This window comes from Buceros rhinoceros, unplaced genomic scaffold, assembly GCF_000710305.1.
Source record: "Buceros rhinoceros silvestris isolate BGI_N320 unplaced genomic scaffold, ASM71030v1 scaffold3906, whole genome shotgun sequence".
Lineage (NCBI taxonomy): Eukaryota > Metazoa > Chordata > Aves > Bucerotiformes > Bucerotidae > Buceros > Buceros rhinoceros.
This window is the reverse complement of record NW_010417996.1, coordinates 15,152-31,120: the sequence shown is the minus strand read 5'-3', so window position 1 is coordinate 31,120 and position 15,969 is coordinate 15,152. Positions and strand designations below refer to the sequence as shown.

Below are 15,969 nucleotides of genomic sequence, written 5' to 3'. Positions count from 1 at the left end.
CTGCTGATCATTTTGTTTCTGTTTTGGACTTAGACCTGTTATCTAACCAATAGTTTAGCTCCCTAGGTGGTGTCACTATGTATTTCTTCAGTCAGAGGAATAAAGATGGCTGATGTGGTCAGAAGCTTGATGCCTTTCTGAGTTGCGGTGACGTGTATTGCGTAGTGCAGTTCTCGTAACTCTGAGAGGTCGTTTTCCTTCTGCATTAGCTTTTGAAAGGTTTCCTGTCCTCTCCTTTCAGAGGGCCTGATTGTCTCTGATAAATTTTTGAAGCACTAATTAGACCAGTTAGGGCAAATATGTTCCATGGTTTGGGATTCAGATCCCTTATGAAATTTGTCTAACCAGAGGGAGCAAAAGCCCTCAAACAAGTAACCTTCTAACATTTTGCCATAATAAATTTCCTCAGTTCATTACAGTTGACCTTCATTGAACTAGTTCCTTTTAGTCTTCAGTAATTTGTCACTGGAAATGCGAAATGTTAGCAGAAAATATTTTTGTACTTATCCTTTCATAATGAACTCGTGATTAATTTATTAATGATGAATTTAAAGCTAGAGCTAACACTATAGAAACGTTGTCAGGATGACAATTGCGTACACTGAATTTGATTTACATGTGAGTCTTTATGCTTGCAAACTTTTTTCTGTTGTTCTTTCTTTCTCCGAGAGCTACACTCTGCTTTTTAAAATTGATAGTTCACTCTGTTTTCTGAAAAAAATACCCAGTTTAAAATGCTGCACTAGGGTTTTCAACAGGCCTGTGCAGCACATAAAAATTCTCGATGTGTACCAGATGGTACTTCAGTTTGACACTGCCTGTAATTGTCATGTTTTTAACGATGTTTCAGTAGGAGAAATTTAGATGGTTAAATGTGAATTCAGGAAGCTGGACGAGAATTCACTTTCTAATTTTTATGGCACTAGATTTCTTTATAAAGAATTTTTTTAAAAAAACTATTTAAAATTTATATCCACAGCTTGTAATATCATGTATCAGAAATTCCTTAAAATAACTGCATAATTTTTAGTAATAACCATCTTCTCAGAAGTCATCATTTTTAGGGTCTTATCAGCAAGGCTGTCAGCAGAGGTCTGGGGAGATTATCCTGATTTCCTCAGACAGCACTGATGTAACACTAGTGAGTAGGTGCGTACAATGGTCTGTATTGACTCCAGCAAACTCGCCCTGTGCGTTTGACATGCCCAGAATTTTTATGATATTTTGTATGATCTTCAGTGTTCATTTGTGAGAGGCAGTGGTAGTTAGTCAGTTATCCATCCCGAAGCTCTGAAGAGCTTTTCTTTCTTGGCCACTTGCAAAGTGAAAGTTCTTTTGAGGATATTATCCAAAGGATTAAGCAAGGGAGATACTGCCTTGAGACTGGATCTTCTGCTTAGTGTGTCAGCTGACTGAGTTTTACATCATAAGCTACTTGGGATGAGACGCTGTCTTCCTGCTTGTGTGGCACTGTCCTAGACACCTCGACCCTTTAATGAAGTATATTACCTTTACAGAAAACAAACTTCTTTTGCATCTCTGAAAAGCACTAACCAAAACCAAAGCAGAAGACTGATAACAGAAACGTATTTGGCTGTGAGATTCTGAGGAGTCATTATTTTGCCATCTTCTGTAATTTCATACTCAAACCTGGATGTTGCACTTTGATAGTTCTCCTTACACGTAATCTGGAAACAAATAAAATAAATATACTAATTTAAAGAAATGTTCCTGATATTTCTATTTTTTTTTAGACTTTTATTTTTAGTTTCAGTTCTTCCTTCTACTTTTTTAAGATGCCTATTCATTTTTCCCATGCCTTTGTGTTTGTACCTTCTTGTTTCTTGACCTGTCTTCCATGAGCCTGATATTTAAGGACAGCCACCTAAATGCTTCATCTGTATGACAAAGTATGCCTCAGAAAATGAATGGTTCTGTGGATCCAACCTGTGTAATACCAGGATTAGTTGCTCATCAGTTCTGAGCATCTGCAGGAGATCACATAATTTACATCATATCAGCTGAACATAATTCTTTTTGGAGATATACCAGTGTAGATATACTTTTCTATCCATTCTGCATGAAGTTCCAGTCTGACTTTAAAAATTATGACTGCCTCATAAAATAATGAATAATGTGAAGTTCAGTTAATTTTATTGCCGCTATATGCTGTCAGGGAATAATTGTGTACAAACATCCTAGTGTGAAAACTCGTTAATTGAAGACAAATTTTCATAATTTTAACTTGCTTCAAGGAAAGTCTCTTTCTTTGTGTTAACACATACATCGCTCTACCAGAGGAGAGGATCAGAGTTTCCTCTCCATTGTAACGTTTTTTAAATCAGCGTTAGTGGCTGTGTATTAAAAAGATCCAGTATTCTTGATAGATCAGCTTGAATTCTATCCTTCAAAAACTTGTGAGACTTCATGCAAATCTTTGTATATGTGTCTGAGTAAAGCTAGAACCTGAGATAAGGTTTTACCGTTGCTGTGCAAAAGTTAGATCTGACTGAGAGTAAATGCTTAAATCTTGTGGCATCAGTGCTCCACTGACAAAGCCAACCGCTAGAGGCTGTGAAAGGATGTGGCATTTCTTTTTCTGTATTCTGAATGACCGAAAAACTTGCACCCTTTAAAAAAAAGACTTTTAAAAAGTTATGAAGGAAAAGCGCATAGAAGATGTAGTCTGCTAAAGATGTGTCTAGTATAAACAGTTTTCACATTGTGATGACCTGCATGTGTCCTTCACAGGGGAGGAGCTGTGCACCGGCCTCATTTCGGGCTGTTCCTTGGACTGTTCCTTCGGCTTCCAGACTGACATCCACAACTGTGAGATCTGTCAGTGCCGACCACGGCCTAAGAAATGCAAACCCGTTGTATGTGACAAGTACTGTCCCTTTGGATACTTGTACGTATTCTCATTCTGAAAGTGTATTTACTACGATCCCTGTGCGTACTGAAAATATACAAAATCCAGGCATATGGACTTGTGTTTACTTTGTGGCAAAGCAGGGGAAAATGTAGGAAAATAGAAATGTCATTACTTGATGTGAAATTAAAGTATTTATCAAAATGGATTTTGACTAAGAAACGGCAATTAAAAAAACAGTGGCATGTTATAAAAGCAAAGTAGTGCTTAAATTTGTTTTAAGGATATTTGATGAACAAGATGAAAAAGCTACTTAGAAGTAACATCTATTGCATGTAGCTTTTTGAAATTCTGTTTGCATATTCTGCTGTGATACCCTTTCATTTTATAGTCCATTTCTTTTATTCAAATGATTTTCTAGTATTTCAAATCCTTTTTAATGTTGATATGACAGCAGACTAGTTTTAATGAGACATTTCTGGTGATTACTTTACAGTATTTGTGAAGAGCAGTACTGTCTCTTACCTAAGTTTTTGCAAATGTGTTCGAAACCTGTATGGTTGCTGGAGCTCTTTCCCCGTAAAAGGAAATATTTGCTGTATTTATTCATTTGTGGAACAGGTGACAAAAACCGGGCGAATCTTTTGTCACATAGAAATCTCGTAGTAATCAGTCTAGTGCCTTCTGTATATATTTTACCAAGACATTTTATTTTTTATGGGTCCACACATAGAAATCTCGTAGTAATCAGTCTAGTGACTTCTATATATATATTTTACCAATACATTTTATTTTTTATGGGTCCGCGTAAAAGGAAATATTTGCTGTATTTATTCATTTGTGGAACAGGTGACAAAAACCGGGCGAATCTTTTGTCACATAGAAATCTCGTAGTAATCAGTCTAGTGCCTTCTGTATATATTTTACCAAGACATTTTATTTTTTATGGGTCCATGCCATGTTGCTGCCTGCTTTTCTCAACAGTTCAATTTCTGCCTCATGACAGCTCATCTTCAGATAATGTTCCTGTGTAATTGGTTTTCTTAGGATTTGAAATGAACTAATGTTGCAACTCTTTGTGTTTGATACTAATGCTTCTTTAATTCGTGGTTCATTTCAGAGCTTTAACATAGTGATATTCAGAGCTTTAACATAGTGACATTCTCACAGATGTAAGCAGCCCTGCTCGTAGATGATGCTAGTGAAAAGTTTATATTTTCTCTAGTTGTGCTGCCAAAGGTAAAAAAAAAATTAGAATACAAGCCTTACACCTTCTTCATGCTATTCTTAGGCACAGAGTGGTGCTCCATATAAGCAAATGTGCTGCCTGACCTCCCTCTGATTGCCCATACAGCTCGTGTGTTGTGCATGATGCTAAACAGGAGGTGGCATCACATCAAATAAAAAGCAGACCCATATCCCACACAACACTAATGGCAGAAATATGCTGCAATGCACAGCCACACCGAAAAAAAAACAACCAACAACCAACCAGTCAAAAAAAACCCCACAAAACCAACAAAATTTGGAAACTATGTGTGCCTGGAAAACAAGTAGTACCATTTAATATAATCCTTTAATCCTTTATCTGTTACTTGAGGGACAGAGTTAGGCTTGCCTAACTAAGGTTTTGCAGGAAATAATACTCACAAGAGTTGTAGGACTGAAATAGGACCAAATGAGGAAAAGACAACGAAGATTAAGTCAAACTTCACTTCTGTTCCCAAACCTCAAAGTTTAGCAGATGAGAGAGGAAAATACTTTTTAATTACTAGGTTAATAAAACATACGGCATGTTTTCTTCAAGAGTGGCTGAGATTTATTTTCAGTTTTGCAAGTGGGAAAATGTAGAGCAGGAAGGAAGTTACAGAAGAGGGATGTCAAGTTTTGTTTTCCGCAGAACTTTTGCCCAGTGGCTTCAAAGTTAAGGATGGCTGAGGATGGGTAGCAGAATGAAAGAAATATGAAAGGCTGAGCAGAAATAATGACTTTTTCAGAAAGCATAAAGCTGCTCTACGCTATGGATCAAAGGAGTGAAGTCAATTAAAACAACTACAAAGCATGCAGACGGAAAAAATGTTTAGAAAGCATCCAAGAGAGTGAAGTTTGTGCCACACTGTTGAGCAGGCACAAAACCCAAGATAAAGTCTCTTAAAGCTGGGAGCCAAAGAGGCGAGTGTCTGAAACTGTGAGAACTCCACGATGGAACCAGCAGGAAGGGTGCTCAGATGAGACCACAGCAATAAAGGCATACGATTTACAACTGTAATCACGCGTTTACTATGTAGTCCTCACATGGTGTAACCGTTTCTCTGAGGCACTGAGGTCATCTGTGCTAGCTTAGATTTGATTTCGAACTTTTGCACAGAGCAGAGGAGAATTCTGAATGGTTGCTATTTGCAGCAAAGATGAAAGCCATCTTTTTTGTTCACGATAAGTAACACATCTTCAGTAGCAAGTACAGGATGTGAGTTGGGCAGTCTCTAGGCTGTATATCTGAACATTTCTTTTTATTTCTGCTTTCTATTTGTGTTTTAAAAACTGATTTCCGTGAACAATACTCAGTTACTGATTATTTATTCAAAGGGGTTTATAAACTGAGGGGATTAATGTAATGTGGTATTTCAAGGGCACACTACAGCTGTTAGATCTTGGACTTTATACTTTTTCCATATTGTAGCTCTTAATTTATGGTCTGTAGTGGGGTCGATAACTTAAAGCTGAAGAATCTGAGATTTTTTTTTTCACTCACATGCTGATGGAATGTGTGCATGCATGTGTTTGTGTAACAGCAGAGACTGTTGTTATGAACTACAGAATTTTTTACTCTACTCGGTGTGATTGAATATCATTTGGCTTGGAGCAGGAAAAGCTATTTTAAATTTTAATAAAGTGCATAAATTATTTTCAAGGCCATTTGCTTTAGCTTATGAGAAAACCATTAAATAAGGTCTATTTAATGTCTTTTGTCATTGCCTTTTTGGATTTATACAGAAATAGCTGGAGTATGTTCTTAGACCAAGGTCCGGGTGTTAGATCCATTCCAGCTAATCCTATTCTTTGACTTTTCTGTAGTTTCTAAAGCAGTCAATTTTGCTTCTCTTTTTAGTTTCTTTCAGTTTACTACTACTGGTGTTCTTCACTGGCAGTCCCAGTAGGTGTCACACTGAAGTATAAAAACATTTTGCTGCTGCTGCTGCTAAGGATTGTTCTGACCTGTGCTGACCTAAGTCATTTACTATTAATGTGTTTTGTTTGTGTAAATGTGTTTACTGTTACATTCTTTTAGTTTCCTGTACAATACCTTTCCCAACAACAGGAACTTAGGAAGAAATACTCTTCCGTGTAATGAGCAGGTTTGTCTGGTTTGCTTATATTAGACTGTAATTTTTGTTTAGAGGAAGGTGGACAGTATTTTTGCAACTCTAAATGGAACATAGTAGAGACCTTAATCACCTGTGGTGAACTGAGTATATTTTTACCTTAAAAATTCAGAATCTTCAGGGAAAAGTAAATATTCTGATAAGACAGTTAATTTCCATCGTGAGCCAGTGCTCTCAGCGTGTGGGACTGGCACTACTGTTCTTGATTTATGTCCGCCTCTTTAGTGGCCAGGTCATGTATAACTGCTAAAAAAGAACAGTATTTTCCTTGGTCCTGTTTTCTTCCTTAGCTTTCAGTAAAGATGCACCCCTTACTTCTGGTTACGTATATTTTTACTCCACAACTTCCGGGTTTTAACTTCCTTTTCTTAAGCAAAGGATTTCCTTTACTGTTGCCTTCTGTGCTACTTTTTAGTGTTGTTAGTTTTGCAGTGAGGTTGGCTGTTCCATGTGAAGGAAGTGAATGAAGCAATGAACTTTGATTAAATCAGAAACGTGACGTGCTTTGAGAGATCTCACTTTCATGGTCTCTCTTTCTCATGAACTGTGGCTTAACTGGTTTTCTAAAGAAGGTTTTAAAGGAAGATGAGGAACATCCTTATGTATAATTGGAAGATGACCCTCAGATTGCAGTGAATGTTACCTGTGATTTTAAGGATTATACTCTGACAGACCAGGATAAATCATCCAGGATACCTTTTCAAAAAGCAATTATAAAAAAAATCTGAAATATTTCTATTGGCCTTCTCTTGTTGCGGTTTAGGTGAGATGTGCCTGTGTTATTTTGAAAGGCCTTAAAGGACAAATCTCTAAAAATGAGAAAGATAAGAAGCCAAGGATAGAGCCTAATATACTTTGCACCTTACTAAACTGATTTTCTGTGTTTGATCGCAATCCTCTTGACCTATTGAGTCCCTTAGCTCGTGTGATCTGTGAGTATCATCCTGCTGATCCCTGTGCCGAAGCACTTAGTGTGATTGTTGTTAATAAGTCTGAGGTATGTGCCAGTAGTAGTCTAACTGATGGTATGGGAAAACCCAAAGGTGTCTGTGCCATCTTCTTCAGCGTGGACGTACCTGAAGCTTGCATTAATAGTCTCTACCCAAAAACAATTCAGTCTTCTGAACTAATATCAAAGAGGACTGAAGAGAAATAAGGTAGATGGGCCTAGCTTTTTAATAAAGAAATCAATTAGATCATGCATTTTGTTGGAATGCTTTCCTACAAGAAAGAACTGATGTCTTGGTTCCTGAGGAGGATAGGAAAAGGCCTGTGAGTATTGTCCGTGAGCTGCAAGAGCACGTTAAACGCAGAGATACTTAGTCCTGTGTGCAAGGTTTCTTCAGTGTCAATCATGTGTCAAGAATAATCTGTTAAATGATACAAATTGCAGGCACAAATTCCAGTGATTTTTCTAAACTCGTCGAGGAAGCAGTCAGTGTCTAAGAAATTGTGTCATACTGTCACATAAGAGTAGGAGAAATGTAGAAAACTAGTGAGGTTTGTGATGCTGAAGAAGAGGTCAGGCTTTATTTCCGAGATTTAGTAGACCTTCTTTGTACACCTGAGGAAGACTAAAATTACAGAGTAATACACTTCAAAATGGAAAGTCAGATCTTCAGAAACAGAAAATATCTGGAATTTAGTGGAAAGAAAGAAAATGGTAAACCCAGTCCGAGGTATGCTGTCTGCCCCAAAATACCGTGTCCCAGTCAGAGGAGTTGTGGGAGGTTGGTGAAAACCATACATCAGTCAGGGCTGCTCTGCAGGCTAGCGCTGAACCACATGGATCATCTTCAAACAGAAAGCGTTGTAAAAAGAGATAATTTTCGGCCTCTCACAGATTTACACTGCTTCACTACTTGTTGTAAAGAGTGGTATGTGTGACTTATTTAGTATATCGACCTACAGAGGGAAATCACAGGTTTCTGTGTGTGTTTTCTGTGCTTAGGTAAGCTGAAATACACTCCTTTCTCTCTCTCTTTCTCTCTCTCTTTCTCTCTCTCTTTCTCTCTTTCTCTCTCTCTTTCTCTTTCTCTCTTTCTCTTTCTTTTTTCTTTCTTTCTAACTAAAGCATGCATAAAAATTTTATTAGAAAATCTGTGAACTATGTAGCAAAAGCATTTTAGAAATGGCAGCAGATATTAATGGACATAGTATGGGGTAGCTGAGAGTAACATAAAGGTATTTTAAAAACAAGCTGATTTCAAGCTGATGCTAATGTTTTAGGAACCCTGTCTTTGGGATGATCTTTCCCTTGCATTTCGGAAAAAAATTACTAATTTTTAACTTATTTAACCTAACTGGAAAATAATCTGCAATTTAAATTCTGGGTTTATATGTAGAATGTAATTTAATTATGTGTAATGCTTGGCTGGTGTTTATTAATGATGAGTGTTTAATAACATGATTGTAATTTAAAAAAAAAGTTGGAAACGCTGATGAGCACCCTGATGTTGTCACTGTCTACAACATGCACTAATAATTACACTGAATGAAATTAATAACATTTAAAGATAACTATATGTAACAGTTTGTAGTATAAAGGGCTGAAATTGTGGTAAGAACTACTTAAGATAATTTCACTTGAAGTCTTACCTTGGTGCTAAAATTATTTAAATTTGCAGTTATATAGTACATTTGTTAAGTTTTTTCTGTGCCGGTTTCTTTCCTAAAATAACAAGCCTGATGTGCCTTCCAAGCCTGTTGGGACCATGAAAAGCATGGGATGTAATGGAAGACAAATGTCTATTTTAATGTAAAACTTCGGTCATAAATGGGAGACTAAAGAAGCAAGTATTAAAAGTGTATCAGAGTGAGAAAAGTTAAGGAGTAATCATCATGTTTGTGATTATTTTTTAAGACTGTCAAAGGTGATTAATTGGAAAATAGTGACTTAATGTATCTTTAAGGAAACCTAAACCTTTTCACAATTGTCTAAAAAAACCTGGTCAATGCAGTTCACTGAAAGCTCTATACATTAATGGAAAGAGGCATTTCTTTTGATATTAAAAGGTCTGTGCTTGCAGAGAATATGCAAGGGAAAAAAAAATAGATGGATAGGAGGACAAAAAGTTTTCCATTTTCCATCCTACTACTTGACAATTTGTTTTCTTCATCCTTTTAACTAAGAATTAAATAAAGTTTTCTAGAGCTTCAAGTCAGGCTTTCTAGAAATTTACAGTGTTTGTTTTTCTCTATCTCTCTAGGCATTTTTCTTTAACTTCCTAAGACTTCCTGTTGTTTTGGGGGGAACTGTTGTGCATTTGATGGTGTAGTATTCGATAAGGGATCTGTCAGTTTTCCAGTAAATGTTCTTCCCAACTTTTAGTGAGTTACCTTGTTAGAGCGATGTATCAGCAAACTCATGAATATTATGTATTGGGTTTTTTCCCCTCTTTGTCTGGAACTTCTTCATTACAACTTTTCTTTTTTTCCTTTATCTTGAGAAGGCACAGAAAATTATTACACAGAAAATATAAGAAGGGAAATAGTACCCTTGTGCCTAAAGTTTGAATGGTATCCTCTGTCTTCTTGAAACAAAAAGATGAGTGAATACTCGGTATAGGATTCCCAGAATCAGCGTGTTTATGGTGCTGTGAAAAGATGCTGTCAAATGGCGCTCTAGACCTCTGCCAGCCTCATCTGGAAGCTTTGGAAGCATTTGTGTGCTGGAGTCTCTGTACTCTGCTGAAAAGTTCTCTGGTTTTCTCTGTTTCAAAATACATTCCTGTGTGCCTGCTACCTTTTATATGGGTTATTGACGTTCCATGTGCTAGTTCCCAAGTAACCTTTGTGTCTGCCTATTTAATGCTTTTGGAAATCTCTCTGTACTTTTAATATGCAAGAGAGAAAATCTCCTGTCCTTTACCTATTTTTGGAGGGAAAAAGTTAACAGTAACTTGTGTTACAAAAACATAGTAATTGCAATAGAATCCTACCTTCCCCTCCAACTTCTTCACAGTTTTAGAAGTTTTCCTTTCTACTTTTTCACTTGGAAAAATAATTGATCATCAGTAGACGTCACAAGCACATACGTCTATATCATCTGCTGTGGCTTGAAAGGACAAAATGGAGAGACTTTGCCAATCACGTAGAGGGAGCACATGCTAGGGATGGAGACCTGTACACCCTGCAGGCCCCCTGAACCCCTAAGGGTTACAGTTGACAATGATTTTCTTTGCTTGATCAGTTACTTTTTTAGGGGATATTTTGCTTTAAAGATCATGACACATAGGTATTTCAAGTGTCCTGCTGACCTTCTACAAATTATTTTGGTCATCTAGAAAGAACAAGCATGGCTGTGAAATCTGTCGGTGTAAGAAATGCCCGGAACTGCCTTGTGGTAAAATCTGTCCAATGGGCTTCCAGCAGAACAGTCACGGCTGTGTCATCTGCAAGTGCAGAGGTAGGTGTGAGTGCATTACCACCTCAATTACAACGTGTTTTCAAAGTGGTTGGAAGCTAGAGCAAAGGAAAAGGAATACTGCACAGAACATGTAAGAATTGAAATACAGTAACTGCTGGGGGGGTTGGTTCAACTTTGCCCAAAAGAGAGTATTTTTTTGCAGGAGTTTATTCTTATCTGTATTCATCTTGGCTTCAAAAGAAAGCCTCAGCTCTGCTTTAATCTCCCATTACAAAGTCACAAATATCTGTTACCATTAATAAAAATTAGACCAGGCTCGTAGTAAGTAACTACAAGAAATAAGCTAGTTGAGAATTGTTGTTTTTCAGTAGCGGTGTTCATCTTAGCTTCTTCACCATCATCTTTTCTTTACAAACTTAAGTTTGGGGTTTGACAGATGCCCTCTACGCCACCTAAAATTACAGTGCTCTTTCTTGAACACTTTTCAGGTGGTCTCAAGGAACAATTAGTAGAGAGAGTGCTTACCCAGGAGACAAGACTGGGTATTCTTAAGCTAAAGATTTCACATGTGCCACATCTCAAACTTGTATCCACCAAGTACGAGGTGACGATTGAGACAAAATTTTCATAAGTTATCTGCTTCTGGCTTTGTGAAAGAAGTTATTATATTTCCCAAGGAAATACATTCTACTACACCCTGCAATTCCCTTCACTAGACATTTTAATTGTTTCATGTGTGGTGTTGCTTTATTTCTAGGTGTGAATGATAGATTTATTAATCACATGCTTGAAAAATAAATGCAATCCAGGCATGATGTTGGTGTGATTTTTTTTTTTTTTCCTAAGCAGCAAATGCTTATCAGGACATTTCGTTTTCCTTTGATTTTTGTGCAGAAGCAACCTCTTCTCTCATGCCTCCTGTTAAAACAGGCTCTTGCCTGTCTATGGATGGGCGCCGACATGAGAACGAGGAGAGCTGGCACGACGGCTGCAGGGAGTGTTACTGTCACAACGGACGGGAAATGTGTGCCTTGATAACCTGCCCCGTTCCTAACTGTGGCAACCCCACCATACACCCAGGGCAGTGTTGTCCATCATGTCCAGGTAACGTGCTTTGTTCTATACGCTTTGTGATCAGGTTTCATTTCGTATGTGTTCTGTTTCCTAATACTCTCATGCATTATTCAGCAGTGGGTGTATATGAAGGTTTCTGTGCCCAAATGTAACACGATGAGTGACTTTCACTAAGATCTCAGATGTGAAAAATGGGTACTTATATATTTAAAGCATAGGCGTATTTTAAGTCCTAACACATTAATTTTTGATACATTGAAATCTTTAAGCTAGAAAAAGTTTCTAGTATATATTTTAGCTATAATAGCAAATTTATACTGATGTATAATTTTGTTACCTGTAGTAGCAACCATAATAAGCCACTGTATTTTCTCATTTTTAATTTGGAGTTTTATTAAAATTCATCTCCTGATCTGTGTTTCACAAAGCTGCAAAAGAGTCACATTTAAACGTCCGAAGTAATCGAACTGTATGATTCTGAGAGAAGGCTCCTGTGCCACCAGCAGTAGAATATTATTTTTATGTTCTAGGTGGGAAGGCCAAGTACAATTAAAGTTGCATTCCAACACAATTTTAAAATTTTAATAAGTGTTAATATGGAAAACATCTGTGAAAGATGTTGAAGTGTGAACAGAGTATGAGATTAATGCCCTCTTTCAGAATGATTCCTACAATATTTTATGTGCTAAATAGTTTAATTTGTAATACGGCGATAATGTCTATGACTTTGTCAGAAATCACATTACAAGTAGGAACAATAAAGCTCACAATACTACTATGAATAGCAAAAGTGGTAAGACAGCACTTGCAAGATGTAAGCAGTTATGAACTGTTTAAAATTCTTCATAAAGAACAGAAAATCCTAGAGGCAAAATAAGTAGAAAGAGGATCTCCTCTTCCTGAAAGTGACAGAGGAGAGTGCGTCCTCCGTAGGACCTAGGATAACCGACCTCCTTAGGTTCCTTAGAGAAATGGTGATCTCCAATCCAGTTCACACCTTGTGGTAAGTGGAGGAACATAGTCCCCCGAAAGATGGGGGACTCCAAAAGGTCTGGCTGCCTTTCAGCCTTTCTCTCTTCCCCACTCTCCTCCCCTCGGTCACGAGATGAGGTGGAAACACTGAGGAGTTATCCACGCTAGGGAAATCACCCTTCGCCCACTTGCTTCTCTCCCATTATTGAGTATCAGGCTAGTCTAACATAGAATTTAGAAATTGTAAGATTTTTAAAAGGAAACTTACTGCTTTATCGAGACTTTTTTGCCATAGCAGTATGTGTGTTGGTCCAAAGGTGTCCCATCAGATGCTGTCGTTCTTTACTCCAGCTTTCCATGCACATCCACAGTCTGTCTTAAATAGTACAAGTCTCTCCCCTACAAAACCTCAGTGAGGAAAAAAAAATTAAGAAAACAAAAACAATTAAAAAAATAAGTTGTGAGTATTGTTCCAGGAGGCACAGTGTTGTGGGGTAACAGCAGCTGGCAACTAAGCATCACACAGCCACTTGCTCAATCCTCCTGCCTGGCGGGATGGGAGGAGAATCAGGGAAAAAAAAGGAAAACTTGTAGATTGAGATAAGAACAGTTTAATAATTTAAATGAAACTTAATAATAATTATAATGAAATGGAAGATAAGATAAGAACAGTTTAATAATTTAAATGAAACATAATAATAATTGTAATGAAATGGAAGATAACAAAAAGAGACAGAAATAAAACCCAAGAAAGACAAGTGATGCACAATGCAGTTGCTCACCAGCTCACTGGCTGACTGGTGCTCAGCCAGTCCCCGAGCAATGCTCTGCTCCCCCAGCCAACTCCCCCATTTATAGATGGAGCACGATGTCCTACAGTATGGAATATCCCTTTGGCTGGTTCAGGTCAGCTGCCCTGGCCATGCTCCCTCCCAGCACTCCCTCCCTGTGCACCTGCTCGCTGGCAGAGCGCGGGAAACTCAAAAACGCTTAGCTTAGGATAAGTGTGTTATCAACGTTATTCTGGCACTAAATCCAAAACAGAGCACTGTACGAGCTCCTAGGAAGAAGATTAGTTCTATCGCAGCCCAAACCAGGACAAACTGGTATTGATTTTTCCTTACACATACGGAACACGTCAGAGCATTCAAATAAAATAGTGTTAATTTTGGTCTTCTAGCAGCACCAGTGGCTAGTTACTTTGTGTATGGAGAATGAGTGTGGGTACATCCATTCGTAAGCCTAGCGTTCAGTTAATGAAAGAAATATTAGCATAAGAAATCAGCAGTACCTATCTCCTCACATTTCTTCTGGGTAAGTGTGTGATTCTGAACGCCAGCAATGTTTGTCTCCTCTATAAAAGAGCAGTTGCTTACCCAGTAGTGTCCATTCCTTTGAGATACAGTATCCACCTAGGTTTCTCTGTCTGACGTCCTTTCCTGCTTTTGAGGTTCTAGTCAGCAAAGCTGCTGTGTTAGCAAAGCCTTACTTGGCGTAAACTTTTACAATGCTAGGGCAGACACAGCAGGTTTTTAAAGTGATTGCCTGCGTGAGTGTATGAATTAATACGGCAAAATCAGTGGTATTGTGTTCCCCACTGATGGTTTCTGTTTGTTAGAAATGTTCGTCTGATTTTATTTTACAATGCACTAATTTCCTGTTGTTGTTAAATGAATACCATAGATTTCAGTTGATAGGAATGCAATTTGCAAGTTTGAGACTGCAAGTACATCACTCAAATATGTCTGCCGTAAGGATATCAAAATAATTAGTGATCCTGATTTTTTGAATCCTGAGTTTTGAATTGCACCATTAATGTACCAACAGGAAAGTGGCAGCTCGCAGAGATCATTTTTCAGTTAGTTTAATGGAACAAAGTAATTAAGAACTCCCACCAGTGTAAAGTGCTTATATATCCTTAAGGGTTTTGGTGGGGAATTCTGTGTTTTAGTTCTTTTCTTTTTCTTAATCTGGCATCAAATGGTGACGCGTATCACTCAGGAAACTTAAATGCAGACGGTTGAATCTGGACTCTCTAAATCCCAGACAAGAAACAAACCCATCCTTTCCGGAACTGCACTGATGCTAGTATTTAGCAGTTAAGAAACTGTCCGATCGGCATAATGTTTCAGAAAATGGCAGTTGTCTCTTGGAATTCCTACATCACAGATTGGTTTGATTTTTTTCTGAAATGCCAAGAATGCTTGAAGTTATCTTCGATTTATATTAACTGGCATTTATTCAGACTGATTCTCGAATTGTTTCCTGTTTATGTTTTTCCCATTTTCCACGAGATGCAAGTGACATGAAGACAAAAGTGACATAAAGTTGAAAGAGCTTCATTAAGAATATATTTATAGCTAGTTTTATTATTCCTAATATTTTCAATAATAACAGAAATTACTACTCTCGGGTACATTTGTAAACCTTTGGAGTCACAGCTGATTTTGCCCATCATCCGATTCTGTTTTTCCCAGATGAGATCACTGTGCAGAAGCCAGAGCTCACCAGTCCATCAATCTGTCATGCTCCTGGTGGGGAGTACTTTGTAGAAGGAGAGACGTGGAGTATCGATTCTTGCACACAATGTACATGCCACAGTGGACGTGTCCTGTGTGAGACTGAAGTCTGCCCACCTCTTCTTTGTCAAAACCCCACCCGCACACAGGACTCCTGCTGTCCGCAATGCCCAGGTATATTTTGACAACCAGCTTTCGTCAGAGTCCTCTCTTGGTCTGAGAATGTACAATGTGAATATTGAATGTTTCAGTATGTGCATAGTTGGTTGTTGCGGTGCCTTTGTTCTTTAACAGTTTGGAGCGAGAGGCTGCGATCCTCTGTTTTAACGGAACGGAAACTTCACCGTGTGCAAGATTTACCCTTACATGTAAAGGGGAATTGCGTCCCTGAAGTGTGAACATCTTTGGAGACAATCTGATAATGTAATGGTTGCATGAGAACCAGAATCCTTGGTTGGATGGTATATGAAACATGCACTGGCTCATTTATAGAAACATGCAGGATTAGAGACACTTCAAAAGTAGCCGAAGTGCTAGGCAAATACAGGCTTGTTTCTTCTGCTTTCTGCATACCTTGGATTCTATGAACCTTTTTATTACTATCTTGTCTGTTTGGGATTTGGTCTCAAAAAAACTTCTGTTTGCCTTTACCTTCACCTGGTGTGATTTGAGTGACTTGAAGGCAGCTGAGTAACTTCAAAGCATTCCAGCCCATCGGGTATGCCAGATCCTTTTAGACTGCCTCACGGTGTCGGGCAGGTAACAGGATTTGCTTTCCCCCAG

The 15,969-nt window shown here is 38.0% G+C and overlaps 1 protein-coding gene across 1 annotated transcript in view; it reads left to right on the top strand.

Moving 5' to 3' along the window:
* The window catches only part of CRIM1 (cysteine rich transmembrane BMP regulator 1 (chordin-like)), a 100,887-nt gene that overhangs the window by 72,316 nt on the left and 12,602 nt on the right, over positions 1 to 15,969 (top strand). Inside the window, exons 8-11 of the mRNA XM_010138357.1 lie at positions 2,752 to 2,908; positions 10,539 to 10,660; positions 11,516 to 11,725; positions 15,145 to 15,360. Of these exons, the coding sequence (XP_010136659.1) occupies positions 2,752 to 2,908; positions 10,539 to 10,660; positions 11,516 to 11,725; positions 15,145 to 15,360 (705 nt within the window). The remainder of the gene's footprint in view (positions 1 to 2,751; positions 2,909 to 10,538; positions 10,661 to 11,515; positions 11,726 to 15,144; positions 15,361 to 15,969) is intronic.